The sequence below is a fragment of the Trachemys scripta genome, chromosome 20 (assembly GCF_013100865.1).
Source record: "Trachemys scripta elegans isolate TJP31775 chromosome 20, CAS_Tse_1.0, whole genome shotgun sequence".
In the NCBI taxonomy this organism is placed as follows: domain Eukaryota; kingdom Metazoa; phylum Chordata; order Testudines; family Emydidae; genus Trachemys; species Trachemys scripta.
The window spans coordinates 7640974-7665295 of NC_048317.1; the positions used below are offsets into that span (position 1 = coordinate 7640974).

General features: G+C 45.2%; 2 protein-coding genes across 23 annotated transcripts in view; both read left to right on the forward strand.

Annotated features, from left to right (window-relative positions):
* The window catches only part of MACF1 (microtubule actin crosslinking factor 1), a 251868-nt gene extending 236717 nt beyond the window's left edge, over positions 1-15151 (forward strand). For 10 of the 22 annotated variants that reach the window (XM_034753961.1, XM_034753972.1, XM_034753964.1 and 7 more), the window contains 6 exons: positions 2999-3116; positions 4319-4387; positions 8639-8850; positions 9479-9589; positions 12911-13034; positions 13587-13843. In XM_034753961.1, the coding sequence (XP_034609852.1) occupies positions 2999-3116; positions 4319-4387; positions 8639-8850; positions 9479-9589; positions 12911-13034; positions 13587-13843 (891 nt within the window). Of the gene's footprint in view, positions 1-2998; positions 3117-4318; positions 4388-8638; positions 8851-9478; positions 9590-12910; positions 13035-13586 lie in introns of all 22 variants that reach the window. The other 12 variants (XM_034753975.1, XM_034753973.1, XM_034753959.1 and 9 more) reach the window with 5 other exon arrangements.
* A 5513-nt stretch (positions 15152-20664) lies between these two features.
* The window catches only part of LOC117868439 (bone morphogenetic protein 8A-like), a 35120-nt gene continuing 31462 nt past the window's right edge, over positions 20665-24322 (forward strand). Inside the window, exon 1 of the mRNA XM_034754367.1 lies at positions 20665-21067. Coding sequence (XP_034610258.1) covers positions 20665-21067 — 403 coding nt within the window. The remainder of the gene's footprint in view (positions 21068-24322) is intronic.

Sequence of the window (24322 nt, forward strand, 5' to 3'; positions counted from 1 at the left end):
ATGTGAAAGGGAACACGTAAGTTCCATGTAAGGTACCAGGGGAACCCATGCTCATGGTGGAATTGTCTGAGAAGAGCATTGTCTCATGATTCTGTCTCTAGTGCTGGAGGAATTATAGAATCATAGGACTGGAAGGGACCTCGAGAGGTCATCTAGTCCAGTCCCCTGCACTCAAGGCAGGACTAAGTATTATATTGTAACACTCTTCAAAAAATATATACAGGCTAAAATTTTCTGAACACAGACTGTATACCAGGATCTGGACAGGTTTGATTATAACGCGGTCACTATGGAATGAAAATGCTGTATTCACATGATCGATCTCTTAGGTAACAATAACTAAACCCTCATCCCCTGCTTCACCGACTTTGAGTAACTCATAACTGGAAGAAAGTTCATGAAAAATTGCATGTCCCTACTCTTCTATTCTGGTCTGTGATTAATATTATGGTAACTGAAGGCTGACTAGAACTCAGGAACTCCATTGATAATGGGACTGGAGTGATGTCTTTCATCACAAGAATACAGCCTCCATTTGAACAATGAAGGAAATCCATTTATTGTAACTACTGAGGATTTTTAACTTGAAGAGATGGACTCTAAACGTGGTGCCATGAAAGAAGGGAACATGAATTTCTTGAGTGAAGGAAAGGATAGAAACCAACTCCCCGTTTATTCTAGATTGGTGACTATAGGCAAATCTTTGAAGGGAACTATAAAACTCTATCTCATTATTACAATAAATTTGTAATTAATGTTCCAAGACGGGAGCAAATTGTGTAACTTGTATTTTTACCATGGAGGGCCAGATTCTCCACTCTGCTTTGTTGGAGTGAAGGGGCTACAAAATGAGTGTATCCAGCTAGTTGAGGATTCCCCTAGCATGGAGGAATTACTCCGTTAGTATAGAACCAGTGTAGCAAAGGGGCATGGCCAGAGAGCCCTTACCCTCCAGTGAGCCTCAGCAGGCATAAATAGCTCTTTTTGGCTATAGCTAGTTGGCCTAGCAACTGCACCAGGAGAGGGGTGTTGCCCCAGGTGTGTCCAGCACATACGAGGTGCAGCTGAGACCAAAAGTCATAGTCTCCAAAGCCAGCCTACCTTTCCAGCACTCCAGCCCGCGATTGCTTAGCGCTAAAGACCTTCCATTCTGTGGCTCATTGGTTCTCCAGGGAGCAGAGCTGAGCATCCTACCGCTCTCAAGCTAACTAAACACCAGCCTCCACTTGCTGGGGAGAGCATGGAAGCAGGATCCCTTCGTGAACAGGCGCTGCCTGCAGCTACGGATTGAAAGAGGGCCCTAGAGATGCCCACAGCTCGGTCCCACGCCTGATAGCAAAGGGGCCATCTGAAAAGAGGCTCATGCATGGAACTCTTTGAGAAAGGGCTGTGCATAACAGGGGAGAGAGGTAGTCTCAGGAGAGAAGGGGGCATATGAGATGTTTGGAGCAGGAAAAGGAACCCTTAATCCTGCTTTGTCCCAATGCCCCCAGCACTCTCTTTCTGCAGAAATCAATCTAGATGTGTCTTGAACTCATCTGTCATTTTTCTTACCTCAGTTACCTCCCCAGTAAGTTATCCCTTGTTTTTAGCATCGTTAGCACAATTCTGCCCAAGTTTTCCCTAGTTACTCCTCGTTTCCTAAGGTTTCCATTATGTCTCCTGTTTTTTTAAGTCTTTCTCCATGTTAAAAAAAGAGGGTCTCACTTATCAATGCCTTCATAATTCTGAAATCCTCTATTAAATCATGCTGAAGTATCCCCCTTTTCAAAGGCAATCAACCCAGTTTCCTTAGTTGTCCCTCATTGCTTAAGCTCCTAAGAACAAGGTGGGATCTTTGTTGCTCTTTCCCTCTGTGTGGTACATGGACAAGTCCTGTTCACAGTAGTCCAGGTGGGGTTCTGCTAGATGTCCGAGTGTCCATGTAAATATTAGGAGAAGGTGGCTCTGAAGAGAAGCACGTGCATGGTGGTGGATGGAGACTTTTAATCAACGGTTATGTGTGATAGCACGGGGGGACCGGAAAGAGATGTGCGATTTTGTTGATTCAGAGGCACTCGATGATTGTTTGAAATTGGAGCGATTTTAAATTCCTAATGAACATTATAATCACTAATAAACATTCTGGGACTTGAACCTTAAATTTCTACATTCTAGATTCACTATAATTGGGTGACTCTCCTGTGGGAGCTCTCTTGCTGGTTGAGACTCGGTGAAATGCTCGCACCTCAGACTTGGTTAAAGAGGTTTCATTCTCAGTGCTGATGCTGCACTGCTAGCATTTGCTATGCCAGCCTTCAGTGACGTGCCAGGTGTCTCTTTTCAAAGCAGACTGCATCAGGAGTGTCAGTGGGCAGTGTGGTCTAATGGCTAGAGCACTGGGAGCGGGACTACAGTGGCTGGGTTCTGCTCTTGGCTCTGCCACTGGCCTGCTATGTGACATGAGGCAAGTCACTTCCCATCCCTGTGCCTCAGTTTCCTCATCTGTAAACTGGGGACAATGGTGCTGTGCCCCCCTCCCCCTTTGTAAAGTGCTTTGCAATCTACTAATGAAAGCACTACATAAGAGCTAAGTGGTATTATTATTCATGAAAGGCAGAGCAATAAAATGCTGTTTCTTTGGGTAAAACCCTCAAAAGATCAAATTATAAACTCTAATTTGCTACCTGGCCATCCTTTGATCTGCATTTGAATTTCTCAGCTTTTTTGGCATAGAGAATCCTGTTCATAGCATTGTCCTGCGAGTTTCTTTAGATGAAAACATTCTCATCAATTGACACCAAAGTGAATTGATTCCCACATAACGGAACTTTTTGATATATTTAGAGAAGCCCTAAACTTTGATAAGAGCTTTGAAAATGTTTAGGGTTACAGGTAGCATTTCAAATAGTCTCCAGTGTAGTGATAATACTCACCCTGGTGCAGTCTGTTTTGGAGAGGAGCCGTGTCTCCATTTTATAGCCCTGTTATTTGAACTGCTTCTCTATTGGTTCCACAGTTTGGTGATTCCCAGCAGTTGCGACTGGTCCGTATTTTGCGCAGCACTGTCATGGTTCGAGTTGGAGGAGGATGGATGGCCCTGGATGAATTTTTAGTGAAAAATGACCCTTGCAGAGGTAAGGAAGAACCTGTTTCTCAGGGACCTTTCATCTCCACAATAGTTGTGAAGTCGCCAGATGCTTCATTGAAGCAGATCTCATCAGTCTGTGGGCTTGTGCAAATAAAGGAAGATCTGGAGAAAATAGGAACTAAAAAAAACCCAAAACTTAGTGTGATTTTTATTGCAAGTCTCTCAGTATTTGGTAATGTTCTTAAAGCCCCAGTTTTGGAGTCATGTGAATAGGTGAGAATCTCAATTTTCATTTCAAAGGAATCAAACAAGTTTGTCGCCCTCCTGGTTGCTGAGAAAAGCTTGAAAATGTGATCTGAGTGCACCTGAAGATTAAAAAATCAGAAAGCAAATAAAAAGAACTCTGTGTATTGTTCGTGTAAAATCACATGATTTTAAGCCAATCGCAAAATTTTTGAACACCTGGGGATGGCAGTATTACAGTATGAAACCTTTGCAACGGGTCTTCCAGAAAATCCAAACCTTGAGCATCAAGGAGTTAAAATTAGTTACCCTGAATAAAAAGAAAATTCCTTTTACTAAAAATTATTTTGTTCGCATCCATTTTTTTTTTCATATCAATTTGCTGGTCATTTCTTTTTTGTAGTTTAAACCTCTCATTTTGATTTGTTGTCTGCGCTCTTCGACGATGGTCAAAAGCTGGTGTCTTGTGTGTGTTTCCTTTTGGGTTGATGGCGTGTGCCGATTTCAGCAGAACTCCAGCCTTTGTGGACTTGTGTGTCTTTTACAACAAACAGTTGTCAGTGTGGATTCCGCTATAAATGTTAAGTGTTGCAAATCCAATGTGCTGATAGATGGCCGGTGTGTTGGAGAAATCCAATAAAAACTGTTCCAATTCCATACAAACGTAGGTAAAATCAGGTGTAAGAAGCCTCTAGACAAGAATGTAATCTCTCTTGCTGATAAATGTGATTCTAATGTGCTGCTGCGCTCTCCATAAAGAAAACGCTCCCATTGTATACTTAGGGACAATGGTGCTGTTTCCAGAAGCTCTGTGTGTGTATGCCTAAAAAATTTCCTGCAAGATTCCAGTTACCAACTCTTCCTTCCCCGCCTCTCAAACAAAATGGCAGCGCTGCATGGGGTGAAAAAGAGCTGTCCTTCAACTGTGCATTTCTCTCTTGACCAGTTTCTGCTTTCTCCTGCTCTGTCCGTTTCCTTGTATGTGTGTGTTTTTCTTTATTCTAGTTCACCACCCTGGAAGTAAAATAAAGCGCTCTGATTCCAGCTCTTCGATTGCCAGTCAGTCTCCGATAGGTTGGCGTTATTTTTGCTTTATCACTCTTGCCGGCATCCCTCCTCTCCCATCATTAAGAATGGCTTTGCTTCTTAACCAGCCCGCCTGCCCCACCACATCTGCTGCCTTTGTGAATGCTGAGACACAGTGTTGACAATATCGAGAATATTCTAGTCGAGACATTTTAAAACTGTTTTTTAACTAAATCAACTCTCAGAAAATTGAGTGGCGGGACAGAAACTGGAAAAAACACACACACTACACAATCTGTCTGTTCAAACTCAGGGTATGTCTACACTACCCACCGGATCGGCGGGCAGCGATTGATCCAGCGGGGATCGATTTATCGTGTCTAGTGTAGACGCGATAAATCGACCCCCAAGCCCTCTCCCGTCGACTCCTGTACTCCAACGGGGTGAGAGGCGCAGGCAGAGTTGACGGGGGAGCGGCAGTAGTTGACTCACCGCAGTAAGTCAATCTAAGTACGTCAACTTCAGCTACGTTATTCACGTAGCTGAAGTTGCATAACTTAGATCGATTCTCCCCCCCGTGTAGACCAGGGCTTAGATTCATAGTTAGACATATTATTGTGCTTTCTTAGATACTTATCTGACCTCCATTACCACAGTATCTGAACACTCACAATCTTAATATATTTACTTGTGAGGTACTGTAGTAGTATTCCCAATTACAGATGGGAAACTGAGGCAGTTTGATTAAGTGAGTTGACCAAGGTGTGTCAGAGCATTTGTGGCAGAACTGAGAATTGAACCCAGCTCTCCTAAGTCCAAAGCTAGTGTCCTACTCACCGAACCATCCTTCCTTTCTTATTCAGTTCAGCTCCCAGGGATCTTATTTCAGTTTATCCGAAAAGAGTTGATTTTTTTTTTTAAATCAGAAACATTTGGAAATAAACAAGGGAAGCTTAAAATTTTTTATGACTGGAAAACTGAACCATGTACTGCATGGAAAAATTGGAGTCAGTGATTTTTCTCTGGATTTTGAAATGTTGAATCTGTCAGAGTTTCTCCTGGATCAGTATTTTTTTTGTGGTAGAAAAAGATCAGAGTTAATCACAGCTGGTCTCTTTCTAAAATGTCTTGAGAAAGAGAAAGTCCATTTGGGCTTGATGTGGGACTTTCGTTTGAAATGAATAAGATGAACCAATTCTTCAGTTTATATATTTATTTCTATTTATAAAATAATAGACGTTCCCACGCCAAGTCCTGGACATCCCATACTGTATATCAGCTCCCGTTATTCCTTTTCAGATGTTTCTAGATGTAAAAATAGACTGTGCTGATGGTACATGAGGCTGGAGTTTCAAAAACCCACTCCACAGTGAGTTTTGAAAACACTTGGTTGTCTTGGGTTTAGTTTTCAGGTACCTGTGTAGAAAATCAGCCTGGGAGCTAGCCTTGTACCGAATGTATTGCTATTTTGTGCAGACAGTGAAGCAGCTTGTAATTGGGGCGTACAATGTACTATGGCCAGATGCTACCTGTCTGGAAGTGAATTGCAGTGAGTGGTTTCTTCAGACCATTTTCCTTTTAAAAAATAATTTGTATTACAATAGTGCCTAGAAACTCCTACATGCTAGGTGCTATGCAAGTGCACAAAGATACAGTCCTTGTCCCGAATCTAAATAGACAAAACAAAGGGGGACGGGGGGAGGAGTGGAAATAGAGTCCTGGGGGGAAGTGACTTGACCAAGGTCACACAGCAGGTCAGTGGCAGAGCTGGGAATAGAACCCAGGTCTTCTGAGTCTCCCAGTTCAGTGCCGACCATCTTACGTGATGGATTTGTTAATGAAAATGTTGTGTTAAATCCAGCCTCAAGATAGGAAGAATTTTGCAAGGGATAAAGGATGTTCTCTCAAGACAGAAATCTGATTCCTATGTATTTTATAGCTGAACGGCCAGGTCTGTGTAAGGCCAACCTGGGCCTTTTTGTTGTCAGTGTGTTTTTTGCTTGGCACAGTACATTATTCTTTTTGGTGTTCTTTGCGTAAGCTGGAGAATTCCCCATGTGTACTAAAGGAATCTCTGCTGTGTTTCTCACTTGTGGCTTTCAAATGCCCTAAAGGACCTTTGATAGCAATTGATGTCTGCACATTAGCACCGGAAACCACATCATGCAGAGCAACAGTTGAGATACATGTCGCTAAAACTCTGTTTAAAAGGTGGAGCTGCTGCTCCATTTTTCCTCTTCTGGAGAGCTCAGTACAGGGAGTGAGAGAGGCCCATAGTGAAACCTGGCAGCAACCAGCATTTGGCTGTCGGGATTCTCTGAAAGGGGAATGAGCCATACCCAGCTGAGTGTGAGTGTGTAACTTCAGACTAGGATTCAAGAGTATCTTTGTTTTACAGTGAGGGTAATTAACCATTGGAACAACGGTTGTGATGGATTCTCCGTCACTGGTAACGTTTAAATCAAGACTGAATGTTTCTCTAAAAGACCTCCTCTAGTTCAAACAGGAATCAATTCAGGGACGTCCAACGGCCTGTGTTGTACAGGAGGTCGGACTAGACAATCACAGTGGGGTTCCTTCTGGCCTTTGTAACATATAAATCTATGGCAGCAAAAAAAAGCCAATGATATTTTGGCCACGGTCCATTGTATCTTGTAAGAGGGATGCGTTAGTTCCACTGTGCACTACGGAGGAACCTACCTGTAAAACTCCATGTGGTTCTGGGCATGTTGGTAATTAGATAGATGTCAACCCACCGGAAGGAGTTCATAGAAGAGCAGTAAAAATGATTAGAGGCCTGGAAGAATTGACTTGTGAGGAAAGGAATTAACAAAATAAGATAGCTGAACTAGATGTTGATTAAATAAGGGCCATAATAAGCAGGTATTTTGCTTAGACGATGTAAGCATCAAGGAGAGAGGAGGGTTGTTTAGGGCATAATCGAGTGGAGAAATATAAAGGCAAATAGAGAGTGTGTATTGAGAACAAGTTCCCAAGAACAAGGCTTGTTAGAATGTGAAATCCTCTCCCAAGGGAAGCAGTGACTGATGCATGTTGAGACTCCAGAGGAGAACCGCTTCCAGCCCATTTTGTCTGGAAGGAAAGCAAATGCAACACAAGGATTTCTTTGGCAGGGAGAATAAAGTGCGTGTCTGTGTGAGGGGTCTGGGACTGAAATGGTCTTTCCCCTCCCCAGCCCTCTGGGAGAAAGAAAAAAGGAAATGTGTAACAGTCCTTACTCAGGACAGTCTCTTCCTTATGTGAAACAGGTTAGGTCTGGTAGTAGTCAATACGTCCCTTTATCTCAGCACAGTCTTTGAGACGTTCATTGTTTTGATTATCTTTTGAAGCTCATGCTAAATATTCTTTGCTTCTGTCGCCTGCGGCTTGTTGCCGAAATCAGCATGATTCGGAAGCGGTGCTGCTTGCTTTCTGTAAGCTCTTGAATTTACTAGTGCGACGCTGTTTCTTCGTCTCCACTGTTAATGCTTTGCTACAGGTGTTTTAGAGCGCTGGTGCCAGGGTTCTTCCCATCCCGAGGTTATCACAGAACAAGGCTTCTACCCTGCAATTGCTTCTTTGTCTTTCAAGCCTAACACATTGAATTTAATATGGCTCCTTTGTCCTGTAAGACTTTGTGCATGGCCTTGCTCCTACTACTTAATGAATTTGCTCTCTGTATATATCTGGTGAGTTTCTGAGATACTGGCCTATGCTGATCTTAGTAGCTCAGGACATAGAACTTCCAACTGCATTGATACCCCATTGCTAGTTGCAGAGAGACCCTCCAGTTCCTGGGATTTTCAGAGCCAAATTTTACATCTGCCCTCTGATATGAGTTGTTATAGCTTGGAAAATTGATCACGCTCCACATAGCTGTGTGCTGGGTGTGAGAGCAGGAGTACAACCTTTCCGAGCAGTATTTTTATTTATTCAGTATTTTTAAACTGTCCTAAGAATGTCGTCAGCTGCGTGGGCTAATTTTAACTAGATTTGTATAATAGGCCCAGGACATGCCTAAAAGTTGCATAATTCTATTTGAACTCCTGGACCTCTGGGGTTCTTTTGCCTATCACAAGTCTTCAGAAACCAATCAGCAACGTGACATCGTCGCAACAGAGCGAGAATGCTGCACTGGTCTCGCTCTGCTGTGACCGGGATGAGAGCAAGACATCCATTGTAGGTCAGAGATGGAGTTTCCAAGACGTTGCAACGACGTCTTCCTGGGGCTAAGCAGGAGTTGGGTGAAACTCCTCAGGGGTGGCTTTTTTTCAGGAGTTGCTTTGTTTCCTTTTTCAGCACGAGGCAGGACCAACCTCGAACTTAGAGAGAAGTTTATTTTACCAGAGGGAGCCTCGCAGGGAATGACGCCTTTCAGGTCACGGGGTCGAAGGTCAAAACCCTCCTCCCGGGCTGCCTCCCCGACGCGGTCCAGCTCTAGTGCAAGCCAGAGTAATCACAGCTGCACCTCTATGCCATCCTCTCCAGCAGCGCCGGCTAGTGGAACCAAGGTAAGGCTGATAGTCCTTTGCTTTCCTGCTGCTCACACCTACTCAGACCCCGTTCCAAGGAGATCAGGAGCTGAAGCATTAGGTAGGAGAGGTTTTTGCGGGGGGACTCAGAAAATAGGCTAATTCATGCTTCATTGGTGGACACCTGAATGGCAGAGTCCTTCATGCTACAAGTTTCTTCTCACTTTGCATACACTACACCTGCAGGTAGGTGATCATGCGTAGAGGGAACATAAACACGTCTCAGGAAAGGCCGAGTTGCCTACTGAGGTGGTTTTATTTTTATGGTCTCACATTGTAACTCTTGGGACCATTCCCGATTCTCCTATCTTCCACAAGGCAGAATTTCCCCTGCCGTCTCTCTGTGCGATAGGAGCAGACGTGTCTTGGACATCACACAAGCAGCCGGCTAGCGTGAAGGAGGAAGTGGCTGCCTTTTTGTGTCTCCTCTTCACCGCATCGTGCCAAATGTGCATTTTATTTTGTTGTCTGTTTCTTTTAGAATTTATGTATTTTTCTGTTTGTTTTTCCCATTTCGGATACTTTTCTGTTCCATTTTCACTCACTTTTCACCTCTCCCCCCTCCCCCCTTTCTCCCTACCCTTCCTTTGGATTTTCCATTTCACAGACTCCACATCACTTCTCTCGCTGTTATGACAAACCCTGGTTGGTAAACAGTAAAGCTGGCACCCCTCACAGGGGCTTCGATAATTCCGACTCCCACCTGTCCAGCTCCGAGGTAGAGTATGGCTCTGCTAGTCAGAGGACCTGTTAAAAGGAAGGAATGCGGCTGATTCCTTTTTCTGCTGAATGCTTTTCTTTTATTATAGCAGCGCTTGTTAGCACAGCTAACGCTAAGACTGTTGGCGTTTTTCAGGGGTTCCTAACTCGGATTAAAAAGAAATTCACACGAGAATTCAACTCAATGTGCAAGATGCCTGCAATCCATTTATACCCCCTTTTTGAGCAATTTTAAAATAACTTACCAGATTGCAAAACCCAGTGTAACTTTTCCTGGCTTCAGCCACTTTTTTTTTTTTTTAGCATTCAAAAAAAAGATCATAATGAAAACTAGGGCCTCTTAAGCAGGGGGTTGGACTAGATGACCTTCTGAGGTCCCTTCCAAGCCTGATATTCTCTGAATATTAAAAATAGGAATAAAATCGCCGAGTTAGCACTTGAAAAATCAGCTACAGCGCATGCACAGTAACCACTCTTGCCATAGTTTTCTGAAGTACATATGCCCATCAGCATATTCCGGCATATCTGATATGTCCTATAACATCACACACTGATGCGAGACCTCTGCAATACTCAAATACAGCGGGGCGAATTCAGGCTGGAGGCTGAAGTTCCAGTCTGAACTTAGAATTTTCTGACTTCTGGGAATTGGTGGTGCTCCGGAATTTTAATGTAGATTTTGGTGATTTAACTTACCGGCAATTTGTCATGTCTCTCATACTTGATCTTCCCTTGAAAATAGTTTCTGAAGTTTTGTTATCAAAAAGTCAGGTATAATTCCTGAAATGTATAAAATGATCTACGTGTTGCCATAGGAAAGGCTTTGGGAAGCTGTTGGGAAGATACAGCGGTTTTGTTATAAAGTCCGACCAAGGGCCAGATCAAAAGCTCCAGGATTTACTGACGATGTAAAAGAGTCGCTCTCAAAACAAAAAATGTGCTGGAGAGAAATGCACGTAGAGGGAGCTACTTTAAAATTTCTTAAAACCTCATTCCACGGTTTGTGTTTGGTCCTATTCAAAGGCTTGTCCAGCGCTTTAAAACGTGTTGATGGAACTTAACTGCCATGTATCCAACGAGGCATCCATCCTCTTTCTTGACTTTCCCTTTGCTTCCTCTCCCTTTGCTGTAGCTTCACAAGACAGAAAGACATTAAAATCTCTCCAATTCACATCAGAGGGATTTGGGGAAATCTCTCTCCAGCTGTTTGTCAGAAGATTTATTCCACAGCGACTCTCCAACTATTAAAAGGCATTTCTTTTTACGGTGACATGAACTGAAAATTGCAAAAGGATGTCCAGCTGTTGTTGAGTCAGTCTGCCCTTTGTGCTGTTAAACTCACGAAACTGGGTGACTGGGCAACAACATGGCAAATGAAATTCAGTGTTGATAAATGCAAAGTGATGCACATTGGAGAATACAATCCCAACTATACATACGAAATGATGGGGTCTACATTAGCTGTTACCACTCAAGAAAGAGATCTTGGAGTCATTGTGGATAGTTCTCTGAAAAAATCCACTCAATGTGCAGCGGCAGTCAAAAAAGCAAACAGAATGCTGGGAATCATTAGGAAAGGGATAGATAGTAAGACAGAAAATATCGAACTGCCTGTATATAAATCCATGGTACTCCTACATCTTGAATACTGCCTGCAGATGTGCTCGCCCCATCTCAAAAAAGATATATTGGAATTGGAAAAGGTTCAGAAAAGGGCAACAAAAATTATTAGGGGTATGGAACAGCTTCCATATGAGGAGAGATTAAGAAGACTGGGATTTTTCAGCTTGGAAAAGAGACCACCAAGGGGGGATACAATAGAGGTCTATAAAATTATGACTGATGTGGAGAAAGTAAATAAGGAAGTGTTATTTACTCCTCATAACAAGAACTAGGGGTCACGAAATGAAATTAATAGGCAGCAAGTTTAAAACAAACAAAAGGAAGTATTTCTTCACACAACGCAGTCAACCTGTGGAACTCGTTGCTGGAGGATGTTGTGGAAGCCAAGACTCTAACGGTTCCAAAAGGAACTAGACAAGTTCCTGGAGGATAGGTCCATCAATGGCTATTAGTCAGGATGGACAGAGATGGTGTCTCTAGCCTCTGTTTGCCAGAAGCTGGGAATGGGCGATGGGATGGATCACTTGATGATTACCTGTTCTGTTCATTCCCTCTGGGGCACCTGGCATTGGCCACTGTCGGAAGGCAGGATAGTGGGCTAGCTGGACAATTGGTCTGCCCCAGTATGGCCGTTCTTATGTAAAATGCCAGAATCCCAGTACCTGCGGGATTGGATGTAACCTTGGGTGGCTGTTTTCCTGCAATTATTTTATGTTGTCTTAAAACCAGCACTAGACTTATTTTAGAAACTTGGAGCTGCTCTTTCCAGTTGGACTCAGGAGTCCTCTCTTCATGAGAGATGTTATTCTGACGTACAGTCACGCTTTCTTCAGTTTCCTCTTTCTGTGGCAAGAGAAGTAACAGTGGGAGAAAGCTTTGTGTGGTGTTGCTTCCTCTAGTGATTATCTGCAACATCGTAAAGGTCACGGAACACACTGTTTAACAGAAACCAGAGTGTGAGTCGCTTCTAAAACTTCACGGAGAAGCTTTCAGTTATGGTAGAGACCTTCTGGCCTGCATTTCATGTGTTCATTCACCACTGGTGCTTGAACGAATGGCTTGGATTTTTTTTTTTATTTTTTTTAAATATTTAAAATTCTCTTTATTGGTTGTCTGTCCCAATTTATATACATTCGGCTGAAATCCCTTGGCCCTATTAAGTCACTTGGGACTGAAATTTGGCACACTTCCACCAAAAAAAAAAAACCAACATATTTTCACCAAAAAATAATTAACCTTTTAAAATTGTTCTGGACTTCTTAAATATTAAAAATTTCCCAGGATTTCATGTGACTTTTTGTGTGGCTTTTAGACCCAGACCAGTACTTGGTCCTTCAGATGGACTACAGATGGCAGGGATTTTGAAATAGATCTGTAGCTTAGTCAGAGATGGATAGATATAGATATAAAAACATATCAAACTAAACAAAATAATTAACAATGGGTTTGAAGGCAAAAGCACTAGCATGTAGTGCTATCCTGAAGGCCCAAAGCCACCACTGGTATGAATGTTTTCAGGGACTAGGCTTTGGTTTAGCAATAAAACAATTACTGTGTATGTTCTCCTTGACCTTTACGATGATGGTGGTATTTATATATTGGAATCCTGTTGCCGAGATCTACCTCTGATATTAACCCATTACAAAGTGAATTATACCATAACATCTAAAAGACTCGATGCATTCTTTATTCAAAGGTGACTCCGTCTGCAGGCAGCAAGCTGAAGCGACCGACTTTTCACTCTAGTCGAACTTCTCTTGCGGGTGATACCAGTAATAATTCCTCTCCCGTTTCTACAGGTGCCAAAACCAATCGGGCTGGTAAGTCCTAAGCTGACGGTTTTACCTGTAATGGATGCTAAAATAAGTGCTACCTCCTTTCATAGCTGTCCCTGTCTATGGATTCCAGTCAAGAGAAAGGAGAAGCTATTGACCATCTGTAATAGTTTAGGATAAACTAAAGGGCATCGTTATACAGGCTGGACTGTTTATCCACTTGTAGTAGAGATGTTTCAGTGATTGCCTTGACCCTGAGTAGTTTGGGATGCATTTTAAGAGGGGTTTCCTTTAAATTGCATTCAGAATAAAAGCTTCATACCACAGACCCTCTGTCTCCCAGAGCCTGGAGTGAGAGCCAGAAACAGTCTGTGAAATTTTTCAGTGAGTCTTAGTTTTAGGCGAAGTTGCTCACTGTCATCGTAGATCACAGAGCGACCAGTGATCCTGTATTTATTGCACAGTCTTCTAATAACATTGCTGCTATCGTTGGATCTGCAAACTGGTGGCGGTACTGAAGGGGGGTGGGTCCACTTGCTAAGGGTTAGAATGGGGAGATGTTTCAGCGTGGTCACACATACCTGGATTTAATTTCAGATCCTAAAAAAACAGCCAGTCGTCCCACAAGTCGCGCTGGGAGTCGGGCCGGGAGTCGGGCCAGCAGCCGGAGGGGAAGCGATGCCTCTGATTTTGACCTTCTGGAAACTCAATCAGCCTGTTCGGACACTTCAGAAAGCAGCATGGCGGGGGGTCAAGGCAGTTCGCGACGGGGGTTGGCAAAACCTTCCAAAATCCCAACCATGTCCAAGAAAACTACCACTGCCACCCCCAAAACTCCAGGCCCCAAGAGATAATACTGTACCAACATCCCCTAAAACAAAACAAACCTGTGTCCAATTTTTAACCCTGCTACGTACATTGGATGTATATTTATTCTAAACGGGAAAAATTATATTGTTAAAAGTGTAAAAGAATAATTGTGTTATGAAGCTGCCTTATTTGGGTTTTTTTTTTCTTTTTTGTAAGTTACTATTTTCATGTGAATATTTATGTAGATAAAATTTGCCTCCTGGTCACCCCTATTCACAATGGGGCCCAGAAAACTGAAATGTGGGAGAGAGAAAGCAAGCAAAAAACGTCAAGATGTGAAAGTGTAAAAAAAAAAAAAAAAAAAAGTTAAGAAAAAAATTATAAATAGGATTTCTGCGCGGTGCAGGGTGTGAACCTGCTTTATCTTTTAGGATTGTTCCTAAATGCATCTTTATAAACTTGACTTGCTGTCTCAGCGAGATAAATTATATTTAAAAAACAAAAAAACCTGAATCCTACAGTGTTCAAGGAACTCTTTTTTTGTAAATCATGGATACCTCAAACAGAGAAACATGAGGTGAGGGGATTTTGGGTGTCTGCTTCCATTTTTTTAAAGGTTATGTGATTTTACCTGAAGAAATTGGAGTTTGTTTGAATTAATAAAATTTGCACATGCTACAGTAAAGGGGTTCATTACAAATGCTGTCTTTAAAATACTGTCCCAGCACTTACGCTTTTAAAGAGCAAATAATAGTGATGGGTTTTGGGGGTAGAACTTTAAAGTTATCCAGAAGAGAGCACTGGGTTGGCAACACTACAAATACGTCCTTTAGAGGATGGGACAAAAAGGTGCTTCTGTCACTTCCTGTCCTACAAGTTGGAAGACTCTTCTGGATGGCCACCCAGTCAGTTTGCATCAGAGACTGACTCACGTTGTTTGTTACAGAATTGCTATTTATCTGCACCTCTTTTCCTATTTATTATTTGACTGGTCATTCTCCTTCAAACCAGGCTGAGATTACGTCACCTGTACTCCTAGAAGAAACCTGGGACTTACATGCACAGTTGCTTGTCCTTTAAATGAGTCTCACCAGCGCACTTGCTAGCAAGTCCTATCTCGCTTTTGTATGCGACTTTTCTTTGTGATAAAATCAACTGACCAAGTGACCATGAGGGTGGGTCTGGGGAGGGGCTATCTGGACTTCCTGTATTTATTAAATATTGTTCCTCTTCAGCTCTGACCATATTGCTGTGTGATTCTCTCAATTGGTTAATTGAGGCAGAAACTGAAGCTCAACCAATGAACTGTTTAAAACAGTTTTTTTTTGTATTAAAATTGCTTGCAGTAATAACGACCTTGCTTCTTATTTTATTCCACCGTGCTAGCTTTATAAACATACGTATTAAAGGTGAAACTTTTCTTACAAAGCAAAAGCAGCATGGCTGTATAAAAATGTATTTTGAATGCATCTATAATGCAGCAAAAGTTGTCTTTGAGAGAACATGTCAGAGCTCGGCTTAGAATTTATGGTTCACCGCTCTTTAATTCCTGGTGCTTTCTATTCTTTTGCCATCTAGGCATTTCACAATCAAACCATGTGCTGTGGTGGAGTTTCCAATAACTATTGCATAAGACATCAGCAGGGCCGGATCCAGGGTTTTGGCCGCCCCAAGCAGCCAAAACAAAACAAAAGCCGCGATCGTGATCTGCGGCGGCAATTCGGCGGGAGGTCCTTCACTCCCAGGCGGAGTGAGGGACCGTCCGCCGAATTGCCGCCGAATACCTGGACGTGCCGCCCCTCTCCGGAGCGGCCGCCCCAAGCACCTGCTTGAGAAGCTGGTGCCTGGAGCCAGCCCTGGACATCAGGACTCTTAACAACCACACAAGGCACTGAGTGGTATCAAGTGAATAGAAATCAATGTAGAGACTTACATAGGTTATGAATTCACACCATCCTCCACCACTCAAAGCAAGCAGCTGTGCTCTGGGTGAACTCCAGGTGAAGTGCATTGCACTAATTTAGCCAGGAGCGTCTGAGGGTCTGGATAACTGGTGCAAGGTCCACATTTAAGAGGAATGAGCCACTTGCTTGCCAGGTAGGGAGATGTTTGATGGTTTGGGTTATTTACTTACTTTGCAAAATATGGTCTTGAGATCCTTATTCGTTCCATTTCTTTTTTCCCCTCTCCAAGGGATTTTACATGTATATCCCAGGGAAGCATGTGAATATAATCTAGTCTATGATGAAATGCTGGACTGTCCGGGGAGAGAGAAGTGGTCGGTTCCACGGTGGAGCAATACTTAAGAACGTGCCGTCGTTAAAGACTCAGGTTAATAATGTGAGCCACAGAAAGTGAATGCTCTGGGAAATTGGCTTGCAAAGCAAAAGAACAGCATGGAGCAATCTCGGGTTATACAGCTGACCCAGACAAACCCTGCTCCAGTTGAAAAGCGGCATGTGGCTGTACTATGGGATGTAAAGCAATGTGTTGTCTTAACATGCCTGTCATTGCCAAGAGTGCAGCACATACTGCTGCATGTGACCAGGGAACATAACGCATTTTGGATCCTGCTGTAGGATGTACTGGGTTTTAAAGTCCCCCTAGCCCAAGCTGTGTAAAGTCAGTACTAGCCCTAGGGGAGCAAATAGTAAAATCTAGATCGAGTTGGCTTGGAAAACCAAGTCCCCCTCTTCCTGTCACATTCTCTCTTCCTACACCTGCACTGCAGGGAGTGAGACCATGTGGTGCAGGTGCTTGTAAGATGCACTGCCACTGATCAAGACTGGGAATTAACTAATGCCAGGGGTAAATCTGTCTGTAGTAACCAAACCATCTTCATCCCAAACTTCACTCCCACCCCACCCCCAATTCCAGATTTACCCTTAGTGGCAGGAGCTTAGGTGCACTCAACTCAAAACCCTTTTCACTTCTTTTAACTCTGTCTCACCCCATTGTATCTTCCTGCAATAGTCTCCCAACGCCTGTCATTCCTACTTTCCAAGGCATTGGCTTGTTTCTTGAGCTCAGTATGGTATAATTTACTGCTGCTATTTCCCACAAGTCTTCCCTGGCTTCCTCTCCAACCGATTCTAGTACAAAAGTCTCCAAGGCCTTCCCTGGATTTAGCAGGGAAGGAAAAGGGGCAATATTTCTCCAAACTTCTCTCTAATGCTCCTGTTACAGTGGTGCTCAAATACCAGATTCCTTCCTTCTCTCTCCTCATCACAAGTGGTGAATGCTGCCTTTAACATCTGCCCCCAGTCCCAATTCCGCCTAATTTGTTTCCTATAGCCAAATCTCATTTCAAGAGCTTGTCTATGTGTGAAAGTGGTTTTAGATTAAGGTAGGGTGTAAATTCAAAGTGCAATAGCTATTCTTGACTAATTCCAGCTGCGGGCACTCAATCTGGAATAAAAGTGACTTGTTCCTGTTTATTTGAACCCGTTTTCAAAGCAGGTTAAGCTAAACAGGAACAAGGCACTCTTGATTCCTGAACTTTCCTGGAAGGGCCTGTCTCTAATGACTACACATTCTACTCCATGAGCCATTCAGTTTACTGCAACTCTCCTTCCCACATCTACAGCTGTTTTATTTGTACTGGAATGTATTGACTGTCTACCTGAATGTAAATCTGTGCTATGTTGTGCTGCAGAAAGATTGCATGAAAGGTTTATCATACAAGGGGGAAAATGTGTTGAAGGAAAAAATTTAAGTGAATTCTTTCAAGGGAATATCTGAGAACGCCACAATCCCGCCCCATCATAGAACTCACTGCACTGCAGTGCACCTGCATCAAAGTTGTTTGCTACATCAGCTGTGAGACCTATAACCTATGTGCTTCCTAATGAAAGTGACATTCTCACCTAACGTATATCTCAGGTCCATAATTTATATTACAAACTCTTGGGGCAGGGATGTGGCTCTGTGTTAACTGAGAGGTTCCTAGCACACTTATGGGCTTGTAAAATATTAATACGTTTGGCTAGCGATGTCAGAAAACTCAGTAATTCCCTAAATTCAACCCTGGGGGACCCGCTACTCATTTTCAGATGTCAGTGTGTGTAAAAATGTACATTGGACTACATGAGCCTGCAACTCCTGATCAGAATTCTTCTAGTCTAGTTCCTCTTAATCCTCTAATCCGGCGGGTCTCAAACTTTACTGGTGACCCCTTTCATACAGCAACCCTCTGAGTGCCACCCTCCCCAGATAAATGAAACACCCTTTTAAATATATTTAACACCATTATAAATGCTGGAGACAAGCAGGATTTGGAGTGGAGGTTGACAGCTCCTGACTCCCCATGTAATGACCTTGCGCCCCCCAGTTTGAGAACCCCTGCTCTAACCTATGTAACTAATCCATTTTGAAGTGTCTTTACATAGATCTCACAGTTAATGTGCTCATTGTCCCTTCAAAGCCAAGTTTGCTAAATGTTAGTTAATATGCTTGATGCTACACAAGTTGCAATGGGAATGGCTTTGCAAGTTTACTATTTTCATACCTGCATTTTGTCCCTGTTGTGTCTGTCTCGGTCACTCCAGACACCTAACACCAGTGCAATAGCATAAGTAATTCTGCATTACTGAGACTCAGGGATACTACAAACAAAGCAATATTTTTAAAAAATGGGGTGATTTGAAATTGTCAGTGTTTTAAATGTTGTTCCTTGACTATTGATTGTTGTTGCATTGAGCAGTACTTGTCACTAGCACCTGCCACGGTTTAGTGACATGTTTTTAAAAGTTCTTTATTTAAGCAAAGGTCACTGCAACAGAAACAGGATGTAAAACGAGTCTGCAGTTCAATTCAAAACGTGCTTATCTTTTCTAAGACAGCCATTGATTCTGATCTTGAATATGGCCAGTTTTCACTATTTGAACACTATTCTACAGGGGAAACCTTGCTCCACATTTCCGATTGTCCTGAGTGCGCACTATAGACAAAACACACCCATGGACAGAACTCCAGTGGTTCCCAGGAACTCTTCCTATGACACCAACTGGTAGAATTGAAAAGTACCGTATTGCCCATCGTTGGTAGTCTCACCTACACCTTCTGTCTTCTGGAACTACATTATATATAGACCTGAGCAAATAAACTTTTCCCCCTCCGTTTGCTGGCTTGTACTAATAAATAACTTTGGGTTTTGTCAACCTAAAAGGCCATGTTTGCAAAACTTTCAGCAAACCGCTTTGTTGTTAAAAAATTGTTTCAGGAGGACCGAAACTTCATTTCAACCTAAACTGAAATGTTTCATTTTGGTTCTGAGGTTTTTAATTTTTAAATAAAATAAATTTTTAAACAAGCCCTTTTGAATAAACAATGTAAATGTTCTGTTTTGAAACCATCAGAACAAAAAGTTTGATTTAAAAAAAGAAGGGGGGGTGGCTGGCATAAGTGCATGCCCTAAATCTGCATTTTTGTAAGAAAATGGTGGTGGGAAAATGTTTGCCTCACTCTAATTCTACAAAAACAACAAAGAGTCTGGTGGCACCTTAAAGACTAACATCTATTAATCTTTAAGATGCCACCAGACTCCTTGTTGTTTTTGTAGATACAGATTAACACGGCTATCCCCTGATACTTGACTCTAATTATATGCTCTGCAGATTGTCCAGACCCACTAAACCTTTCATTTTGAATAGCATGTTGCTATGAAGATCTAATATACATGCACGTTTGTCAGCTCGGTACTACCCGCTGGATAAGAATCCGCACCTGGGAACGGTTTCTAACCCCCGTGTTAACACGAAGTTCCAGTCACTAGGGCGAAGTGTCAGAGTTAAGAGCAGAGCCAGGAGAGGGCAGTGGATACCAATCAACCCATCCCACCTTCAAACCGGACCTACCAGCCCAAGAAAATTCCCACTCGCGGGGTGGGGCTTATTGCCATCCAGGCAGCAGAGCGGGTGTGGAGGGGTGGCAGAGCCGAGCCATTCTGGGGCCAAAAGGGGCTTTTTTAGTCCTTGCCCGGCCTGTGCCGCAGGGAAAGCCGCATCACCGAGCACTGGCTCCAGATGCCCCAGCTTTTAGCTGGAAGCCCCGATTTCCGTGGCCGAAAGCTTGGTGCCAGGGCCAACCCCTCGCTCGTCTCTCTGCGGGGCCCAGCTCAGCCCCGGCTGCGCCCGCAGAACCGCGGGCCTCTGGGCAGCCCGCTCTCTGCGCCCCTTCTCGAGGGGGAGGGGGATGAAAATCCCCCACAGCTGCGCGGCCAGCGCAAGAGCTAACACCGGGGAGGCAGGAGGAGCGCAAAGCCCCAGCGGAGCCCGGGGGTGGTGGGCTGGGAGGGAGCGCTGCGGGGCGCCATCTAGCTCGGTTTTTCCAGTGCGGTTGGCTCGCTCCTACCCAGGTGTTTGGAGAGCTGCGCCCTGAGCTACCCCAGCTCGCCGCCACTTGCGCTCAGCCGCAGGGCCGCCCGGCCAGGGGCCCCTTTAGACTGGGGGGGGCGAGCGAGGGTGCGGGTTTTGCTGTACAGCCACGTGCGCCGGGTCCTGGCGATGGTTAAAGCGCACACCCAGCAACAGCTCTCCGCGTAAAGGCCCAGGGTAGAGCGGTGCCCGCCTGCTATAGACGCCTGGCTGGCCGGGGGCTTCCCCCGGGCTGGCTGAATGACTCCGGGGCAGCTCCGCGTCCCGCGCCCGGCGGGGAGAGCCTGAGCCCGGAGCTGCTGCGGTTGGGCTCCGATTTCCAGCTTCCGCCTTCGGAGAAGAGGCGCCCGCAAGGCCCCGCACCTGGCGCTGGTCTGGCCGCTGCCCGTTCCCACGCGCGTCGGCCAATGGGCGGCTGGTGAGGCCGGCGCGGCGCAGCGCAGCCCGTGCGCCCCCGGGAGCGGAGCGCACGGGCCCGGCCGGCAGAGGCGATGCGGCTGCTCTGCGGGGCTCTGCTCTGGCTCTTGGGGCTCTTGTGTGACCTGGGGAACAGCAGCTTCCTCCGGAGCCATCTCCATGCCTCTAGCTTCCTGCACCGCCGGCTAAGCGGCCGGGAGAAGCGGGAGATGCAGCGGGAGATCCTGTCCATCCTCGGGCTGCCGGGCAGACCCCGACCCAAGGCCTCCGCCGGGGGCAAGCTGCCCTCCTCCGCTCCCCTCTTCATGCTGGACCTGTACCACGCCATGGCCAGGGAGGAGGAGGACGAAGAGGACGATCAGGTGGGCTGGGGCCGGGGGGTCTCCCGGCCCGTGCTGACCAGCTTGAGTATCCAGACGCCTCCTTTGGGAAGAGTCATCAGCCGGGCGGACACGGTCATGAGCTTTGTCAACATGGGTAAGTGCTGAGCGCCCAAGCGGCTGGAGGGACCAGGAACCCGCAGGGCGGGTGGGGCTCTGCCTGGGCTTGGGCACCTGCCGCCCGCTTGCTCAGGGGACTTTCTTCACCTCTTCTCGGTCCACCCACAGGCTCCAGTTACTAGATTCAAGGGGCCCAGGCCAGTGGGGACCATTGGGAGCCTTTGGCCTGGCCTGGCCCGGCCCCCTGGATAGCCCAGAACTTCCCCCGGGGAATTCCAGCGCAGGTGTTTAAGACAAAACAGCCAACCTGTGGCTGTATCCAAATGCCCCCTGACCAGCTGTCTGCTTGCAGGGCTTTCTTCAGCCAATGCACAACCAGTTCCACTATCAGGAGTTAAGGGTTAGAACAGCTTTTTGTCTAAAGCACAACTCTCCTTGGGGCTCTAAAATCCTCAACTGGCCTTGAAATTAGTGCCTGGTCTCCTGGCCGATGGGCCTGGTTCTTTTCTGTCATTCCCCCCCCCCCTCCTTCTCATTTCCCTCCCTGGCAAGCTTTCTGTGTTCAAACTATTTTTCTGACACTTATGCCCCCCCCCCCAAATCATTAACACCTATTGTTTTTCATCTGTGTTTGACCCGTCTCTGGCCCTTTATTTTGGGGCCCGGTTTCTAAAGGCCAATGCTTTTCCGTGTTGTCCCAGGCTGCTGGTGGATTTCTGCCCCTTTATTTCAAGCTAAGCTAGCAATGCTTCTTCTCTCCTAGTTATTTCTTCACTTGAGGTCTGGTTTGTGACAATTTGCATGGACTCACTTGCCGGCTATTCAGTAGTCTGTTAAGTCTCTGGATATGTGTGACATCAAAGATGATGTAATGTGGAGGTGACAGCTTTGTCCTCAAACCATCCTAGATATGAAGGGCCTGTTGTCTGCTTCCAGTCTTACATGACCATGCAAAGTGCTAGATATATCATATGGCCTAGTGGCTAGAGCACTGAACTGGAAAGATGTGGGTTCTCTTCCCAGCTCGTCACTGGCCTGCTGGATGACCTTCGGCAAGTCACGTCCCCTTGTTGTGCCTCAGTTTCCCCATCTGTGAAATGGGAACAATGATCGTGATCCTCCTTTTGTAAAGTGCGTTGAGACCTTCTGATGAAAAGAACAATTAGACTCTGGAACTCATTGCCACAGGAAGTCAGTGAGGCCAGGAGCTTAACAAAATGGAATTGGACCTTCATCTGAATAACAGGAAGTTCCAGAGTTATCATCATAATTAATTGAAACAAATTTTGTGAAAGGCATATTAAACCTAATGCATCAGGACCTAAGCCAATCCCTGTTGCAAATCAGGGTGAGACCTAATGGGGAGGGGAGCAGATGGCCCCATATCTGCCTTCTGCCGGGTTCTTGAACCTTCCTCTGAATTAGCTGAGCTAAATGGACCTTGAGTCTGATCCAATCTGGCAATTCCTGAGATCCTAAAACTTTATTCTCAGCACCCCACAGGGAAACCCACTAATAACCTGGCGGGTTTATTTACTGTTAGACTGGTGTATAACCTAAACCTAATTTAAACATACTAGAACTCGCTAAGTTACCATTAGCCAGGGTTCCTGAACTGTTGTGTGCGCCTGTGTGAGGCAACACATGGCTGGATGGCATCACAAAAGCAGCACCCGGTAGCCTGGCTAAACTCGCGAGAGGATAGAGTTACCTTATTCTGACTGGGTTACACTTTTACTGGCCATAGACCTAGCAGGGATGCCACTGTTTGAGTTTAGGACACACAAATAATTTGAATCTGTGTGAGTCTCTTGGGAGGTTCTACAACGCACCCTTGCGACCACCGTACGCTTTGTTACTTATGTACCACCGCTATGTCCTTAACCTCGCATCCCGGGCTGCTCTCTTCAGACACCAGATCTTTACTAGGAACAGAAACCTCACTACTAAATTTAACTTCATCCTAAACCCCACAGACCAAACTTCTCTGCTTTATTGTAGAGCTCCATAAAGAGCTGGCTGTTGCTAGTTATTATACCATTAGCTTGCTGGCATCCTACACACAGATGTGGCTCTTGTGCCCCATCCTTTGGAAACAAAGCCTTTGGGAGGCTGGACAGTACCTCTAGGGGCTATCCTCTGTTTATAAAGCTGACTTCATGAGTGATTTGTGGTGGAACGTGGATATGAGGGCCTCCTATGATGGAGACTCCATTTCAGTGTCAAAAGATATCACAGTGGTCCCAGAAAATAAATACATTGCTGTTAGCCTGCGTGAGAAGCCTGCTAAAATGGGGTGGGATGTGGGGGAGCAGAAAGGGGGAGAAACTAGACCAGAAAATGCCTGTTTGGCACAAATTCGGCAGTAACTTTGTCCCTGCTGGGGATCCCCTGGGTCAGCCTAACCAGGTTCGTCTCTTCTACAATCTCCAGTTTAAAGACCAGGCTGTGAAACTGTAACCCAAAAGTTATGTCCACCTTAACACGCTGGAAAAGATGGAAATCCACAAATGCCTTCGAAAGCAACTGCCTCGGGAAAAGGCTGGATGTTAAGTGGACTGGATTTACAACTGCTGAACTCCAAAGTTATCCAGAAAAGGAGGTGGAAATATTGGGGACGTGTGGTAAGAGCGAAGACCGAGTGTCTGCTGTTGCAGGCTTGCCATTAAGCGGCTGGAGGAGGAACGTGTAGAAGGGGCCACGAAAGAACCCCTCTGTCGACCAGTGCTCAGAGAGTCCGTCTACACTGCAATAAAGGGCACAGCTGCAGCTGGCCCAGGTCAGCTGACTTGGGCTTGGGTTGTGGGGCTCAAAGTTGCAGTATAGACGTCCGGCCTCTGAGACCCTGCGAGGGAGGCGGGTTTAGACCAAGGTTGAATGTGACACTGTCATTTTTAGCCCCGCAGCCCGTGTCCAAGTCAGCTGACCCGGGCGCTGAGACTCGGTGCTGTGGGGTTTTTTTATTGCAGACGTACCCAGAGAGGGAACACTCGTGGGGCTTAGCAACAGAGAGGACATGCAAGGATTGGCCCAGGATAGACAGGGATGGCAGAGCCTTTTGTGCCCTGAGTAATGTCTGATGCTGCAGGATGGAGTCAGGTTCAGATCTGTTCCAACACACGACGGCGTCTGTAGGTTGTGGAAGCGGACCAGGATGATAAACTCACCTAATTTTCAGCAGCCGTGTATTAGTAATTCACTCTTATCAGAACTGACTTCAAAATACAGGGCCAGATCTGCCCTGATGTAAGTGGGCACAACTCCGATTGGAGTCAGCGGGCACTGCGTCACT